Source organism: Drosophila guanche, unplaced genomic scaffold (assembly GCF_900245975.1).
Source record: "Drosophila guanche unplaced genomic scaffold, DGUA_6, whole genome shotgun sequence".
Lineage (NCBI taxonomy): Eukaryota > Metazoa > Arthropoda > Insecta > Diptera > Drosophilidae > Drosophila > Drosophila guanche.
In genome coordinates, this window is record NW_022995754.1 from 349,275 (window position 1) to 365,127 (window position 15,853).

Below are 15,853 nucleotides of genomic sequence, written 5' to 3' on the forward strand. Positions count from 1 at the left end.
GAGGATGTTAATTACTTGGACAAGTGTCAAAAAATATTGCACTGAACCGAAGGAAGTGCTTTAAGTGCTTTATTGATTGTCCTTCTGTTCGCTTTTCCCCACTTTGCGAACATCAAAATTCTCATGTTTTCCTCTGATGAATTCTTGTCGATTTTCCCCACACGTTGCCCAAACAGTCCCTTGGTTCTGCTTAACTATTTTAATTACCCCAAACATGTACATGTTCGAGGCACACAAGCAAAAGATGTTTGCCAAAAATCACATGTGCCAGACATATTCTTTATTTAGCTTGAATTTAACATAAAATGGTATTTCAATAAATGTATTTCAATGAAGCATTTTTCTTTATCTATTTGCAGGTGAGTTTGGCATACAAAAATATGTTTTGATTTTGGTTCGCAGAGAAGGGGACAACCTGTCCCAGTGGTAAGTGAAATTGAGATGGAAGATATCAAGAATTCAATGGGATGGGTTTTTGGGACATTCTAATTGAGACTCAGGATTATGTGAAATTCAAAATTATTCTAAAAGAATTAATGTGCTTTCATGACTGCCTAATGGTGATTACAAAAAGGCGAGATATGCGTACATAAATCTAATATAATTCATATAATTCTTTATGGATAAATTAATCCTTGAATTGATATTTTTCTTACCGTTTTGCATTCGGATGTACATTTTTGCCACACACACGAAACGATTCTAGAAAACATAAGGAAAGAGAAGATTAGTTTTGATGGAAACCATTTCATGCCCAAGGTATACTCAAGTCTTAAGTACTGTTCTTCCTATGTCTTAACCCATTGAAAGTCTGCGTTATTTCACCACAAATGTAGAAAGCCATACCTTCTGTGCTTTGTTCCATGCCAGCCGACAGCTTAGTTGATTAACACTCGTCGGCAATTACAAAAAAATAAAAAAGCAATACAGCCACAATAAACAGCTCAATTAACGCCACTCACGAGGAGGCTGCGGCCGGGGGGGGTGCGCTGCACGTGGGAGTGAGGGAGATGTGCATGCCATCAGCAGCAACAGTTTCACTAGTTCGAAGCAGTTTTGCCATGTGAACGGCAATTAGAAAACGCGGTTACATCATGGACACACACAGAGAATAGTAAGCGGCAACAAAGGGTTAATTCCCCATTACGTGCTTATTGAGAGCGAAACGGAGGGAGGGAGGGAGGAGGAGAGGAAACAAATTATGAACGAACTATCCAAAAAGAGAATAGAAAATAAAGTGCAGGCAAATATCAAACGCACATACATATACATACATAATATGTACATGTATATGTACATCTTTATGTATTTTGTTAGAAAAGAAGGGACAAAAATGTGAGGGAGAAATGCCTTTGATTTTTGCCTTGCCTTAAACGATGTTTTACACATTTAGAACTGTCAGCGGAAAAAAGTGTCGGGTAAATTCTTTCAAAGAACACAAAAAAAACTACATGAAATGGAAGCTCATTTTCTATGTATATAAATAACACCACATACGAGTGTGTAGGAACTATGCAGGCATGGAAATGCTTTGTTACTTGAAATATTGAACCATTTGTCTTAGAAACAGTTCCCAAATTGCGTTCAGATCGACAATTTGATTGGATTCTGTAGTCTTGTGGCGCCATCCGACGACTGCCACTGGCAGCACGTCAACCATTGACATTTTCTGAATGAATTTCAGTTATAAATAAACAGAAGAGCAGAGGGCCGCCCATTAAATATAGACACACCACACACAAAAAACACATTTAATTCATGCCTAATGCCTAATGAAAAAATGTTTTCACTCCAATTCGTTTGGCATTGTTTGACCGTCCAAGGGGGGGGGGGGGAATTGTTGGTATTGTGGGATCTGCATGGGAAAATAGATGAGCTTATAATCATGCTAATGCCACAGAACTAATTGATCTAATTGGAGGTGATGGCTGAAATTTGTATAAAATTATAATTAATTGTCAGAGAAATAAATTAGAACTGGTCGAAAGTTATGCCCAGCCCCAACTGGGATTTGTTGAGCGAATGATCTGTAATATATTCCTGTGGCAGATTGTGATTGGAAATGCAAATGAAAGCTCATTGTGGACCCAAAAACACATCATCTTGTGCCACTGTCCACATGCCAGAGCAAAAGCTTTGCATTGCCAGCGCCCTCTGGCGTCTGTGTGTGGTAGCGCTGCGGGCAGCTTAACGAAAGCTCCGCGTAGCTTTGCATGCTCTCCATTTCTCTCCAGCTGTGAATCGTGTCTCTGGCGCTGCTGTGGGCAAATTGTCGGTCGCGTGGCTATAGCCCCTGCGACTGCTGAGCCCTCACCCTCCTGCGGTTCTACCCTCTGCCCTTCTGACACGTGCACTCTCCCTCTCTCAATCTACCAATAATTACTGCTGGATCTGGATATCACTCATACAATTAATTAGCATCTTTGTTCTCCCTCGGCGCTGCCGTTGCCTACGACAACAATTAGAATGGAAATCTCTCTGACGTTGGCTCTCGCTCGTTATTCGCGTTATTCGCGTTATTCGCGTTATTCTGTATTCGTTTGTTGTTTTCTCTTTCTGCCTGTCTCCGTGTCTGTCTCTGTCTCCCTGCTTCGTGGGTCACATGTTTGAGCAGTGTGTCGCCGACGCCGACGCCGACGTCAGCAGAGTGTCGAACGCTTCTTGGATCTTTCGTTCCATGGATGGGCCCGTCTGGGCGCTACTCGAATTGCATTCCCTCAAGACTGTCAGCGTTTTTCACCGTTGTAATATTATCTCATAAACCCATTTCATTTCCGAGTGCTGAACTTCAACTTTGCTCCAGAAATAAATTAATACAAACACATATTTCACCTGATTCTCCCCGATTCGCATCCAGGGAACCGTCTACTGATATCGCAGCACTTTTATTGTTTTATGCGGTCAGCACTAAGCCGATGGATCCAACCGGTTGTCCGCTGTCCACGAGGTATTGGCAGCCGTCTGATAAGCCCTGCTATATCATTTTTATTTCCAAAACTTAAATACAACGACAACTAGTGCCATGAGAGGCCATAAAGTGTTTGAGCCAATAGACAGCACAGCGCGTGTTTGTCTTTTGATGGCTCATTCGCAAAAGTTGAAAGGAATGTCCAAGTGGGAAACCACACCGAGCCCGAATTTAGTTCTATGGAATAATGGATCTTCAACGGAGAAAAATCCCCCTAGCAATACCTCATATTTCACGCTCTAGATCGGGGCTCATCAGATTTATATCTCCCTAACTGATAGTGCTTAAATGACCAAGTAGTTGGCATAAAGTCACCCGTTGCTCAACACCAAACCCACCCCACACGTATCCCTCCACAACAGCAAGCAGTTCCACTCTCCCTATCTGGGTCAACTGGTTTTTCGGATTTAATAAGCCCCAACGGGGTGGTTGTCGTAAAAAGCGTTAAAACATTTCAGCATTTCTAAATAATTATTTAGCAAAACGCAAAAATTTACGACCTGCTGCACTAAACACGTGCAAACGGACGCTAACGACGCCATAGCCATAGCCATAGCCACAGCCATTGCCATTGCCAGAGCTGTCGCCAGAGAACTTGAGAATCGGAGACCCAGGGAGAACCAGAGAACCCCACTCCAGACATACTACAATCAGAGCCGGAGGGAAAAGCATTTAGGGTTTTTTTTTCAGCTGAAGTATGCACTCATATTTCGTTAATGGGAAAATAACCTGCTGATTCAAAGGTGCCATCTATGCTGCCCAATTCCTTACATTCATTTATACGTTATCTGATTGAGGGAATGCATTTGATGTACACTTTTCCTACTAGATTTAGATGCAACTAAAAGTGTGTGAGTGTGAGCGTGCCTTAAGTTGCTATTTATAAACGGGGAAGTGAGAAGAGTGCTGAGGGAAACCCATAGAAGAGGCAGCACCCAGCAGCAGTAGAGCTTCGCCTCGTCTCGAGTTTGTTTTTGTGTTCTCCCGCTCTACCGCCGCGCTCTCAGTAGCAGGGCTCATTCATGCACTGGCAAGCGCCACTCACTGCGTCTCTGTGTGTGAGTGTGTGCTTCAGTGCGGTACTCAGAAGCGCACACAGTTACACAGCCACACATTCGCACACACACAGAGAGAGAGAGAGAGAGAGAGAGGCAGAGGCCGGCGCACGTGGTAGCGAAACGTGATAACACAAAATACAACAACTGGCAACAAGACAAACAGAAAACCTGACAACGTTGTCGCTGCCTCAGTCTCTGCCTCAGTCGCTGCCCCTTTGGCGTTGGCGTCGCTGCCTCTGCGTCGCTTTTCCACATCGTCTGCCTGTTGCCGTTGCCTGCCATTGGTCCCGGCAATTCGGCACATAAGCCCGGCCAATGGGCATCTATCGTGCAGCATCCTGGTGCCATTGGCAGGAGCCGTGAAGCCGAGGAGCCGAAGCTGAAAGTTGTTGACTTGTTGCAGCGCCATGGGTAGCCAGCGTATACAGAATACACAAGACACCATGGCCAATGCCCAAAGTTGGATTTTGCAACCGTTTGAAACTAGAGGAGCAGGTGACATCTCCCAATGGTGTGGGGAGTACAGGTGCAAAACTGATTGGGGCTGGTTACGGGGGAAAGCTTTTCTTTGGACTAAACAATGGAGAGCAACACAAAAAGGGATTGTGGGCTACAGATAGGAAATAGAAATGAAAGAAATGAAATTATCCATAGATATTTACAGAATTAGAGTTAAAATACTCGAGAATTGCTGAAGGGCTTCCAGTTTGGCGGTGGAGGAAGGCTGGCATTTAGCACAGTCATTTGTGTGACGCATTTTGAGAAGTGTCACCCACTTGCACCCCTTGAGATATGACCAGACAAACAGAAGGGAGAGTTGGCTTTTAATCAGCTTGCGGCAGAGAGTTCCATCACATTACGCATACGTCACGTGTTGCACACGCATCAGTGCCCCACACAGAGTGGCCGCACCAAAAGAGCACGCACTTGTGATCCATCGGGATGCAGGGGGATGCCTGCATGAAGAGTCCGACTACGCCGCATGCTGTGGATGGATGAAGGGGAACGTGAGAGGGAGAGGGAGAGGGAGACAAGAGTAGAACGAGCGAGGGAGATGGCGTGTCAGAGTGATTTGTATCTGTATCTATATTTGTGCTTCTGTGAGTGTATGCCAAATGCAAGCCTCGCTTGTCGTTCAACGTGCCCTCTACTGCCTGCTCTCACTGCCTGTTGGTTCTCCCTCTCCCTCTCTGTCTCTCAATTAATTTTGAGGCTGTATGGGTGGCCGGTGTGTGCGCAACACGTGCTTAGAACTGTGCTAGACAGTGGGCTTTGGGTCATATTGAAATCCGCGTGACTTTGCCGCTGTCCTCAGCTCTCGAGCTCTCGGCTGCTCGGCACTCGGCACTCGGGCTCGCAGTCGAAGTCGCAACTGCAGCTGCTGCTTCTGCGTCGCTGTCGCTGTCGCTGCTGTTGGCTCCCCTGCCCGCGCTTATTAATATATGAATATTTGTTGCTTGTACATATGTAGGAGAGCACACACAATAAGTTTGTTTGATACCACTGCAAAAACATTTATCGGAGAGTGGATTGTGGTTTTGGGGTGCACCTCCCCGTCGCCCTTTACGTAAGCGTTTGACTTACTTGCAGAAAACTGCACTGAGAGCAGCCCTCGGCTGGCTGCGGCTGCGGCTGCGACTAACGCAGAAGCAGCGACTGCAGCAGAGACAGAGACGGAGGCAGAGGGCCGTAGAATCGGAGACCGGAGACCCTGTCTGTTGGATCGGCGGCCGGCATTCGGTCGCATCGCGTTCTCATGTGAAAATCATAGTCGGCGGTTGCTCCGTGCCTCTCCTCGAGCGGGAATCGAAACAAATCGATCAATTGTTTAGAACCTTTTGACGAAAACCCACGCAAAACAAAACTAAATGAATCTAAATTGATTTCTCCATACGGAAATGTTCTAGAACGAAATGCCAGCAAATGGGAGATAAATCTATTTTCCATATGTGCAAACAATAATAATCATTTTCAAGTGCAACAATTGTGAAAGTGTGTGTGTGTATGTGTGTGTGCAATAACAAAATACTATAGAAAGAGAGAGCGCGAAAGAGAGAGAGAGAGGGAGAGGGAGAGTGCTCTCATCAGCGATCGCTGCGAAAGAAATCTTTTTGCATCAAAGTTACGGATCCAATTTCAAAGTCTTATTTTCTCTCATTTATAATACAACAAACAAAACAAGCAACAACAATAATACAATAATACCCCCGAAAAACCATCGAAAAACAACAGAAAAAAACATAGCAAATATCTCATTTTTAATGCAGCAGCAAAAATAAGAGAATAAGAAAAGGTATTGCCACACAGAAGAAAGGCTGAACGGAATAGAAGAGAAGAGTTTTATTTCAATGAATTTGGCACATTTTAATTGAGTTTTCAAGTTGAAGTAAAAGAGCATTCAAACACCTAGAAAACTGCACTCAAAAAGTGTTATTATTGTTTGAATTGATTGAACTGAAAAGCAAAAGCAACTGAAAAGGCAGAAGAAGCAAATGCAAAATAATACACATAAATGCCTTTTCTTATTCCTTATCGTCACACGATCATCAATCTTTATGTAGAACGAAAAGCAATTCGAATTCAAAGTGCATTCCATTAGCACACAGTCGTCAGACCTTATCGAAGCCACGAATCATCACTGAAGCGTCACCCACAACACTGGTACACCTCATGATCATTGCCGACCATTGCAAGACCAAGAATCTAATTTGAGTTTTCCCAATGGAAGCGCACTGTTTTCAGAGTGAAAATTGTCAGTGTCAAAAGTGAACGAACAGCAGTGTTGGCCAACAATGCGCACAACTTTCAGCCGTGACCCAATGTTCATATTGCTGGGCAGCAGATGCAATCACGTGCAACACAAGGAGGTGATCACCTGAGTCAAAGTCTCTAGCCAACCAAAAAACAGTATAAAGTTCCAGCTAAAGGATCATATAATCCACACATCCCAGTGATCAGGGAGCAGTGATCTGTGACTGTAACCATGTCGTCGGATACGAATTCGTGCGCCAGCTTCTTTGCACAGGAGCATGCGAATGCCACACTGTCGCAGTACTTTCAGCAGCTCAACTCTCAGGTGGCTGCCGCTGCGGCAGGCTCCAACAACAACAGCAGCAGTAGCAGCAGCGGTAACAGCAGCAGTGGCAACAACAGCAGCGGCAACAGCGACAGTGGCAACGATGGCAGCCTTACGGGATCCACGGGAACCCTGGATAATCATCGCAGCAGCGTCAGCAGCAACGATTCGGGCAAGAGCAGTGCAGGAGGCGGTGGTGGCGTTGCCAGTGCCATCACCAGTGGCGTCAACGCCTGGGCAATGCAACAGCAGCAACAGACGGCAGCCTTGCACCATCACCAGCAGCAGCAGCAACAACAGCAGCAGCAGCAGCAGCAACAGCAACAGCAACACTTGCAACAGCAGCAGCAGGCGCATGCACACCAGCAACATGCTGCCGCCGTGGCTGCCGCCCACATCCAGCAGCAACAACAACACACACATCACGCCCAACAGCATGCCGTCGCACAGCAGCATCAGCACCATCCCCATGGACCGCCCCATGGCCACCCACCACTCACCCACTCGCACCCGCATCACACGCAGCAGCAGCAGCAGCAACAGCAACAACCACACCATCACCATCAGCAGCAGCAGCAGCAGCAGCAACATGCCCAACAGCAGCAACATCAGCACAACCTTTCCTCCGCAGCGGCAGCGCCCTCCCCCAACAACAACAACAATAACAGCGCAGGTGGCAGTGGCAGCGGCCACTCCATATTCGGGAGCGGAAATTTCCACTACAAAAGCAACAGCTCCTGGACCCTGCCGACGCTCACCTACCAGAGAATCTACCAGGATAATCCCCACTACCAGCGAAACGCCTTCATGGATCCCCAGGGGAATGCAGCGGCGGCAGCAGCAGCAGCAGCAGCAGCAGTAGCCGCTGCCGGCTGCAATGTGGCAGCTGCAGCTGTGGCCGCGGCTGCGAGTGCTGCAAGTGGTGGCCAGGCATCCAGCAACAATCCAACCGCGGGAGCAAACCCCAACAGCAACGGGGCTGCCAATCCCAGTCAGACTAGTGTCAACAGCAACAATAACAACAACAGCGTGTCCTCTGTGGAGCATGTGGCAAGTGCAGTGGCAGCGGCAGTGATCGTCAACGAGCATCAGAACCATTTGAATAGCCTCAAGGCGAGATTTCAGCCATCCAGCTCAGGTGAGGGGGTGATTGAAGGCGATCGAAGACTGCGAAGATCTCAAACACATAGCAAAGGGATGAATTCCCTTGTGTTGTACAAGTTCAAGGCGCAATATGTTTTTTTCCATTTATTTATTATACATTTTCCGAGTGCTCAAATCTTTCGTTTTCTTTGGCACTGCGGGAAATCCCTAGAGTTCCACTCGTTCGCTCTCCCTCTCTCCGTATAAGTGTGTCTCTATGTGTAACCCCCTGCCATCCCCAAGCTCATCCCTTTCATTCCAATCGCTGATATCATCGGACGTCAGCGGCGGAGAACTTTGCGCATTTCCAGCTCAAAGTCAAGAAAGCTTGCGGCGCACACGTGAGTGGACTGACGTCGCCTGTCGTCTGAATCGAATGCGAAACGGAATGGAAATTCAAATACAGACACAGATACATACATACGTGTATCTGAGACTGTCACTGAAGCTACATACATTGCACATGTTGTAGTGTTGGAATTCTATTTAGGCATTTGTCAGGTCTAATGCCAATCACTTTGCACACCCTACCGCAATGAGGAATTCATTATTTTCAAAGCAAAGAATCTTAGTTTTTCGTGTGATAAGACTTCTATGACGACCTATGCCAAACTGCGTTGCAATTCAACTTGTTATCAGGGTCTCCCTTTACTCTTTCTCTGCCTCAGCCTCTGTCTCTGTCTCTGTTTTTTTCCAATCGGCAATTAGTGCTGGAAAATAAGTTGATATTCCATTAAATTTTCCATTTAATGAGAATTATATGGAATCTACAACTGACATTTGAAACGGTCTCTGCCCTAAAAGAACTCTTTTTCTGCTTTCTTGTCCTTTTTCTGCCCCTTTCAGAGCTTTTTGATCTACTTTGTCAATGCATTTGGCACAAATTTTGGTGCTCTTTTTTATGCCAACCCTTTGAAATGCGCGACTAGGCTGCCACCATTTTTCGTTTCCCTTTTTTGCCTTCCTTTCTCCTTTCACGCTGAGGTCAGTCGAATGATGCATTCGGTTTGATTAGATTTCGGAATTAGGCTGATGAGATTTTTGATGGCAAGTGATGCAAATATGCAAATGCTAAATGAATGCCAAATGTGGGTGGGTGGGCTGCACCTACTGCACGCCCACTGCTGTGTTCCTCCTCCCTTCAGTTCAGCCATTGAGCGGTGAAATTTTGCTATATTGAATCCACTGGAAATGACCTTTTAAAGGCAGAATGAATAATAATTTGTACGGGCATATTCGTGTGGGTTTCGAGTGTGGGGAAAGCGGCCGGCGAGCAAAATGGATAAATGACAGTTTTTGCGGCCTGTGGGTGGGCCCCCATGCATGGGAAAACATATACTACGTACATTTCTGGCAGCCTTGACTGAAACGATCATTGCAATTATTCTATCAATTTCCAAATTGTTCCTCAAACAAATTTCTAACAATTTATGTTTATTTTTATTTCCAGGTAAGCTTCAATCGACTCAATGACTCTCTGGAATGGCTCTTGTTTTTTGTGAATTTTGAAACGTTTATGTTTTTTGTTGGCTGGTAAGCTTTTCATTTGTATTTCGCATCATCCATCGAGGGGGAAAACGTGGGGTGGGGGCTCTCAAGCTTGGAAAAAGCACTCAAAAAGCTTTTGGGGTCTCAGCCAACTCACTCAAAACAAAGCTGCTGCTGCCGCTTACGCTGGCTTCGGCGCTGACTTCGCTGCTGCTGCCTGGCAAGCGAGTGTGGAAAATGTACACTTCCGCATCTAGTGCAGCGGCAGCGCGCAGCTCACACGAAGCGTGGCGAATCGCACCGCAAGGCAGAAAGAAAGAGATGGAAGGCAGGCGCGAACTTTGGCAGGCTGCGCGAAAGAAAGTAAAAAGGTGGAGAATGCGCAAAAAAGCGGCAGAGGGAGAGAGCGTGAGAGAGCAGGAGCGGTAGCAGAGCTGCGACTGCGGCTTTTATGCTTTCGGTTTCAAGTTTGGCTTTGACGCTGGCTGCGCAGTCGCAACATTTTGGCCACTGCCGCTGGCACTCTTCTCCTCTGGAAGAGCCAGCGGGTGGTGGAGAGAGAGAGAGAGAGAGAGTGCGCCGGGGGTTCCCATCACGACCATCGAAGCTGCGTTGCATGAGTCTGGCCTGCCGACGCCGCGCGCGTTCACTCAGCGTTCGCAGTCCGGCGGCACCGGTTCGTTTCTCGGTCTCTACGGCGCTACCCAACACCGAAAACCCAAAAACCGGAGGACCACCAACCCGTACCCGCAGCCGTACCGCACCATACTCCCCCGCACCGTACACTCACTCTCTGCACACAGATGCAAACAAGCCGAAAAACCCATAAAATACAACAAAATATACGACGCGTGTCTTCGTCTTTAGCACGGCGTTAGCTTTCGAATTCGAGCTTGAAATCGTGCGAACCTGTGAACTTTCCTTTCCCCCCATCCGCAGCCCCGTCCTCCAGAAAAAAGATCTTCCCGCCTGGAATGCAATGTATTTGTAGTGCAGTGTCAAAGTGTAGCATTTGTATGTTCCTCCCAAAAAAAAAAAAAAATATAAGATCCCAAGTGAAATTCATAGCAGGGGAAAATATAGAAAATGTATCTGAAAAAAGAAAAGATAGAATGTGTATCTTGAATACAAAGTGAGAGAGCCTTAAGATAATCCCATCGAATAAATACAAAATATTATAAAAAGAAGAAGTATATCATCACATCCAATATGTGTTTTTATTGACTCATAAACAAGAGGAGGGAATTCATGAAAAACGAGCTACTATCCACAGCTACAACAACAAAAACAAAAACAACCAGAATAAGTGAGACGACAAAAAGCAAACAAAGCAACAACAACAAAAACGCATGGCACAGAAATAGTATATATGTATGTAGTATTGCTTGGGTTTTCGCTATTACTATTGCTGTTGTTGCTGCAAATTCAAGGTCAAACTTTTCTCATCGGCAGCGAGAACCGAGCCGAACCCCAGTCCCCAGTCCCCAGACAGAAGCAACAACAAAAGCAATAGCAACAGCAACGATAACTACGAGTAAGCGGAATAGTTGACAACGGACTACGGCAGGAGGTGCGGCAGGGCAGGAAGAGTAATACTAGAAAAAGCAAACAAAACAAACAATAGAAGAATTGCGAATGCAAAAAAAACAACAGCGGAGAGCGAAGAAAAACATTTTGTTTGCAAAAAACAACAACAACTAAGGCAAAAAGAACTTTGTGCCTGCGTGTGTGTGTGTGTGTAGTGTGTGCTTGTGAGAGAGCTTTGAGGGCGCTCAAAAGCTGCTCTACTCCGCTCTGCTCTGCTCTGCTCGGATTGTGCATTGTTGTAGCTGTGGGTTGAGTGCGGTGATCGGCGCAGAAGAATTATATGCGGGGGCGGGAAAGAATATATGTGTGCAGCCAGCGCGTGCGACAAAAGCTCTGCAAAAATGATAAATTAATTAAATTAATAGCAGGCGCATCAGAAGCAACAACAATGCCAAGGCCTCTGAGAAATTAAACTAAAATATAGTATATATCGAGTAAATTAAATTAAATACAAAGGCAAAGCTAATTGTGATCTCAGCAATGAGAATGGACTATCAAATGCCCCCGCCAGCATTGGCACTGCAACAGCAGCAGCAGCAGCAGCAACATGGCCTGCAACACCAGCAGAATCAGCTGCAGTTGTTGCAACAACAGCAGCAGCAGCAGCAACAGCAACAACAGCAGCAACACCAGCAACAACTGCTGCTGGGCAATATGTCGCAGACGGCGGCCTTGCCACCGCTCAGTAGCCTGCCCCTGCAAGTGGTGCACAATCTGCCGCATTTGCTGGCTGGCAACACAAACAACAATTCCAACAACAACAATAACAGTAATGTGAGCAACAGTAACTCCAACAACAATCAGAATCTCAACAACGGGTGCAACAACAATCTGCTACGCACCAGCATGCAGCACCAACAGCAGCAGCAGCAGCAACAACAACAACATCAGCAACAGCTGCTCAACAATCTCACCAACGGGAACAATGTTGCCAATGGAGGAACGCTGCCGCCGCCCACGCAACTGTTGCAGCATCACCTGCAGCATTTGGCGCACGTGAATGTGAATGCGGCAGCGGCTGTTGCGGCAGTGGCAGCCAACAATCTGCAACATGCCGCCACCACCAACAATAGTAACAACAGTAGTGCAAACACCAATAACACTATTCTCAACCACAACAATCTCAATATTATAATCAACAATCATGCCTCCCTCAACAACAACAATAATAATAACAACAGCAACAACAACAACAACAACAATCCAGCAACACCAAATGCAAATCTCACCACGGCCACGCCCACTGTGAACACCGCCTCAACGGTGGCACAGCAACAGCAGGCGCATGAGAATAGTTTGGTCAACAGTTTAGTGGGTGTGATCAACAGCAACAACAACAACAATACCACAACCAATAACAACAACAACAACAACAACAACAACAACACCAACGGCAGCAGCAATGCGGGTGCAGGAGGAGGAGGAGGTGGTGCCACCAGCGACGACAACAATCGCTGGACACAATTCCAGGTGCAACAACTGTGGAAGCAACACGCCAACTATTTAAATGGTATGGACAACAAAATATTGCAATTGGCACACACAACAGTATCCAACAGTATATTCCAAACTATGAGGAAATTTCCACTTTTGAAGGCCAAAACCAAAATGCTTCGAAATGTTCCTCCTTCGGTATGCATCATCTCTTAAGGCGGCTTCGGGAACACTAATCTTTCCATTAAGAAGACGGGACTTGGATAATTAAGCCCCCGCTTCTGTGCTGGCAACAACATGTTGCTGACAGTGACAGTTCTTGACCTTAAGTTCATTTCCTTGCCTCTCACTCCCCCACAAATTGATTGTGTATGCCCGCCGACTAATTATTCTCACCTCCCCCAAGGCAGCAGCACCACAAGCGCCCAACGATCCAACGACCCTGATGCAGTGTGCGAGTCAGCTTACATCGATTCGCGCCAACGCCACAAGGGGGCACATGTTGCAGCTGCAGCTGCAGCACTGCTACGCTACCCCTTCTTTATATTTGGGGCTCTGACTAATTGAGGAGACAGGAGGCTTATGACAGACAGGACGGGGCGGCTGCTCTGTGGGTTCAGTGTCGAGTGTGCTCTGACATTTCCGCGTGGGGTAGGTCCGTCCCCCCACCACTCGAGCAGTGTCTAAACTTTCAAACCCATGGACTCTGTTGTCTGTTGCCTGACTCTGGCATTTCACAATCACTTTTGCTTTCAACTTCAACTTCAACTCCCAACTGGAGGCAAGGGCCAGGCCATTCGGCCACCTCCGGCAACAAGTTGTTCAGAGCGCGACATTTCCAGACAACTTTCGTTTCTGACTTTTCGGGTGCTTTCCATATAGATACTGCCCATGTATAAATATTCCAAGCGACTTTTGTTTTTATTATAATGTATTTAAGAGCCGCCCGCCCGGCCTTTCTGTATTTGGCCTTTTCTTGTTGTTGTTGTTGCTGCTGCTGCCATCAGCCACAGTTGATCTGCCAAAAAAAAAAGAAACACCCAGCCAAAGGGCAACTTTTCGTGTGCTGCTGCTATTTCAGTGTCAGTTTCTGTTTCTGTGTGACATTGCGGTGGCATAATTTGTATGTGTCCAGGCGGACAATATCAAAACTCATAAAGAGCTGCTGCTGCCTCTTTAGCTGCCGAAAAATGCGTCAAGTTTTTACTTTCATTGGAGGCACAACCGATGCCCTCCTCTACCGCTCTGCTGCCGCTCTGCCGGCTTAGCAACATCACCAAAAAATTAACTTTCACTTTTTCGGCAGTTTTTAAATTCATTTCTTTTTTCTTTCGCTTTTATTTTTGGTAGTTTTTTGTTGACTTTGCTGGCTCTTCTTTTTGGAACTAAAACAGAGACAAAGAGACAAAGAGACAGGGACAAACAGACAGAGAGAGAGAGGAGAAATGCTGAAGGGTTCCAAAAGAGTGGGAAATAAATATAATTTTATCTTAATCAAAAATGTACAATTTGGAAAGTTGCCAAAATCCCAGCAAGCTTCTCTGTACAGGTGGAGGGAGGAAGTTCCTTAAGGTGTCAGGGATGTGTTTATCTCTTTATTGCCCTCTTCCATTTCCCTGACCTTCCAGCGAAGTGTCTTCTTTTTTCGTATCAATCAGTGTATTCCCCCATTCTGTCACGCTGGCATTCGCCTGTGTTCGGGTTACTGCCAGCTTTAATCTGGCCATTCATGACTTCCTTTTGTTTGAGCTATCGACGGAGGGGAGAGGCCTCTGAGCTGCATGAGCTGCATGAGCTGTATTGGGAGCTGCACACAAACTAGAGACATGTCAAAAGGCGGATGGGGCAAGAGGCGTCACCGTCACACACTCACCCAGATAGGGGGCTTGCCAAAATGCAACGTATTACAGTTATTTCAATCAAAGAGACCACCAAGCACTCGCTTTGGCTTTGGCGGCTACTCGTCTTGGCCAAACGGGCACAAGCGCAAGATTGCTGCTGCCAATTTTCGTGGCTATGACACTACTCGTACTCTCATGCACACGAAGGCGGCTCGCTGGTCGCGCGTTGCGCAATCGCGGGAAGCAGTCAGGCAACGGGGAACGGGGCAACGGTAAAACGTGCGAATTGCTTTGCTGCCTGCCCGAAGTGAGAAACTTGAATCAGTGAAAGTGTGGCTCGAAGAGAGCTTTTCGCTTTGCTTGCCGCCGCACCGCACCGCTCCGCACCGCTCCGCACCGCACCACGAGGCGTATGAGCGATCTGTTTCACACGTCGTCCGTCGCAAGAGGCCGAAAAGACCAGAAGCACTTTGATTGAATAAACCGTGTTTTGATTACGTTTTACGGCTAACCACGCCTCTACACTACGCCTCTCTCCTGATAGCACTGCCGCTGAGCGGCAGCTCCAGCGTGCTCTGCATATTTGAAGTGATTTTTATTTAGGTTTCGATGTCTCTGGTCTTCGGCCTGCGCCTTTGCCGCTAGTTTTTTCATTCGTTCGTGTTGCAGCTATTTGGCTCGAGTCTGTAATTTCATAGCGCCAACACGATACCGTATGATAATCGGTATTGCTTCCTTATTTCTCTGCTAATTAACTGCTGTGCTCCACCAGCGGCTTTCTTTCAAACCTCCACAGAAATTGGGCTAATGGGTTGAATGGAAAAGCACATAGTGGCTTTCAGTCATTTTCACTTTCGCTGCGGACAGTTTTTCCATTGCTCGAGAGTGAGTGAGTGTGTTGGCCAATTAAACTATTGCAAAATATTTCGCTGCTTTGGCATAATTATCTATTTATTTCGTAATCACAAAGAAAGCGGTGCCTGCCTGCCTGCCTGCCTGCCTGCCTGCCTGCCGTTAGGGAAATTACTTTTATAGCACAGAAGAGGTATGAAGGCATGGAGCTGAAAAGATTGCCATCTCGAAATGGAGGATTATTAGGCAGTTTTCTAAGACGCTTTTGGTGCCTTGCATGGAAATGCGTAATGATGGTGAAACAATCAGGAAATGATCACTAAACGTTATTAACCTATTAACTAAAATCCATCTTCATCCTTACCATTTTTCGTCCTTATTTCTCGAAGCTACTCTATAAAACGGG

General features: G+C 46.4%; 1 protein-coding gene across 9 annotated transcripts in view; it reads left to right on the forward strand.

The window, feature by feature from the left end:
* The window catches only part of LOC117589317 (hepatic leukemia factor), a 78,403-nt gene that overhangs the window by 24,598 nt on the left and 37,952 nt on the right, over positions 1 to 15,853 (forward strand). For 2 of the 9 annotated variants that reach the window (XM_034281126.1, XM_034281127.1), the window contains exon 1: positions 5,749 to 7,686. The exons of 3 other annotated variants lie outside the window; for them this stretch is intronic. In XM_034281126.1, the coding sequence (XP_034137017.1) occupies positions 7,010 to 7,686 (677 nt within the window). In that variant the 5' untranslated portion in view covers positions 5,749 to 7,009. Of the gene's footprint in view, positions 1 to 5,748; positions 8,241 to 11,775; positions 12,831 to 15,853 lie in introns of those variants that run through there. 4 more of the 9 variants (XM_034281136.1, XM_034281129.1, XM_034281130.1 and 1 more) reach the window with 4 other exon arrangements.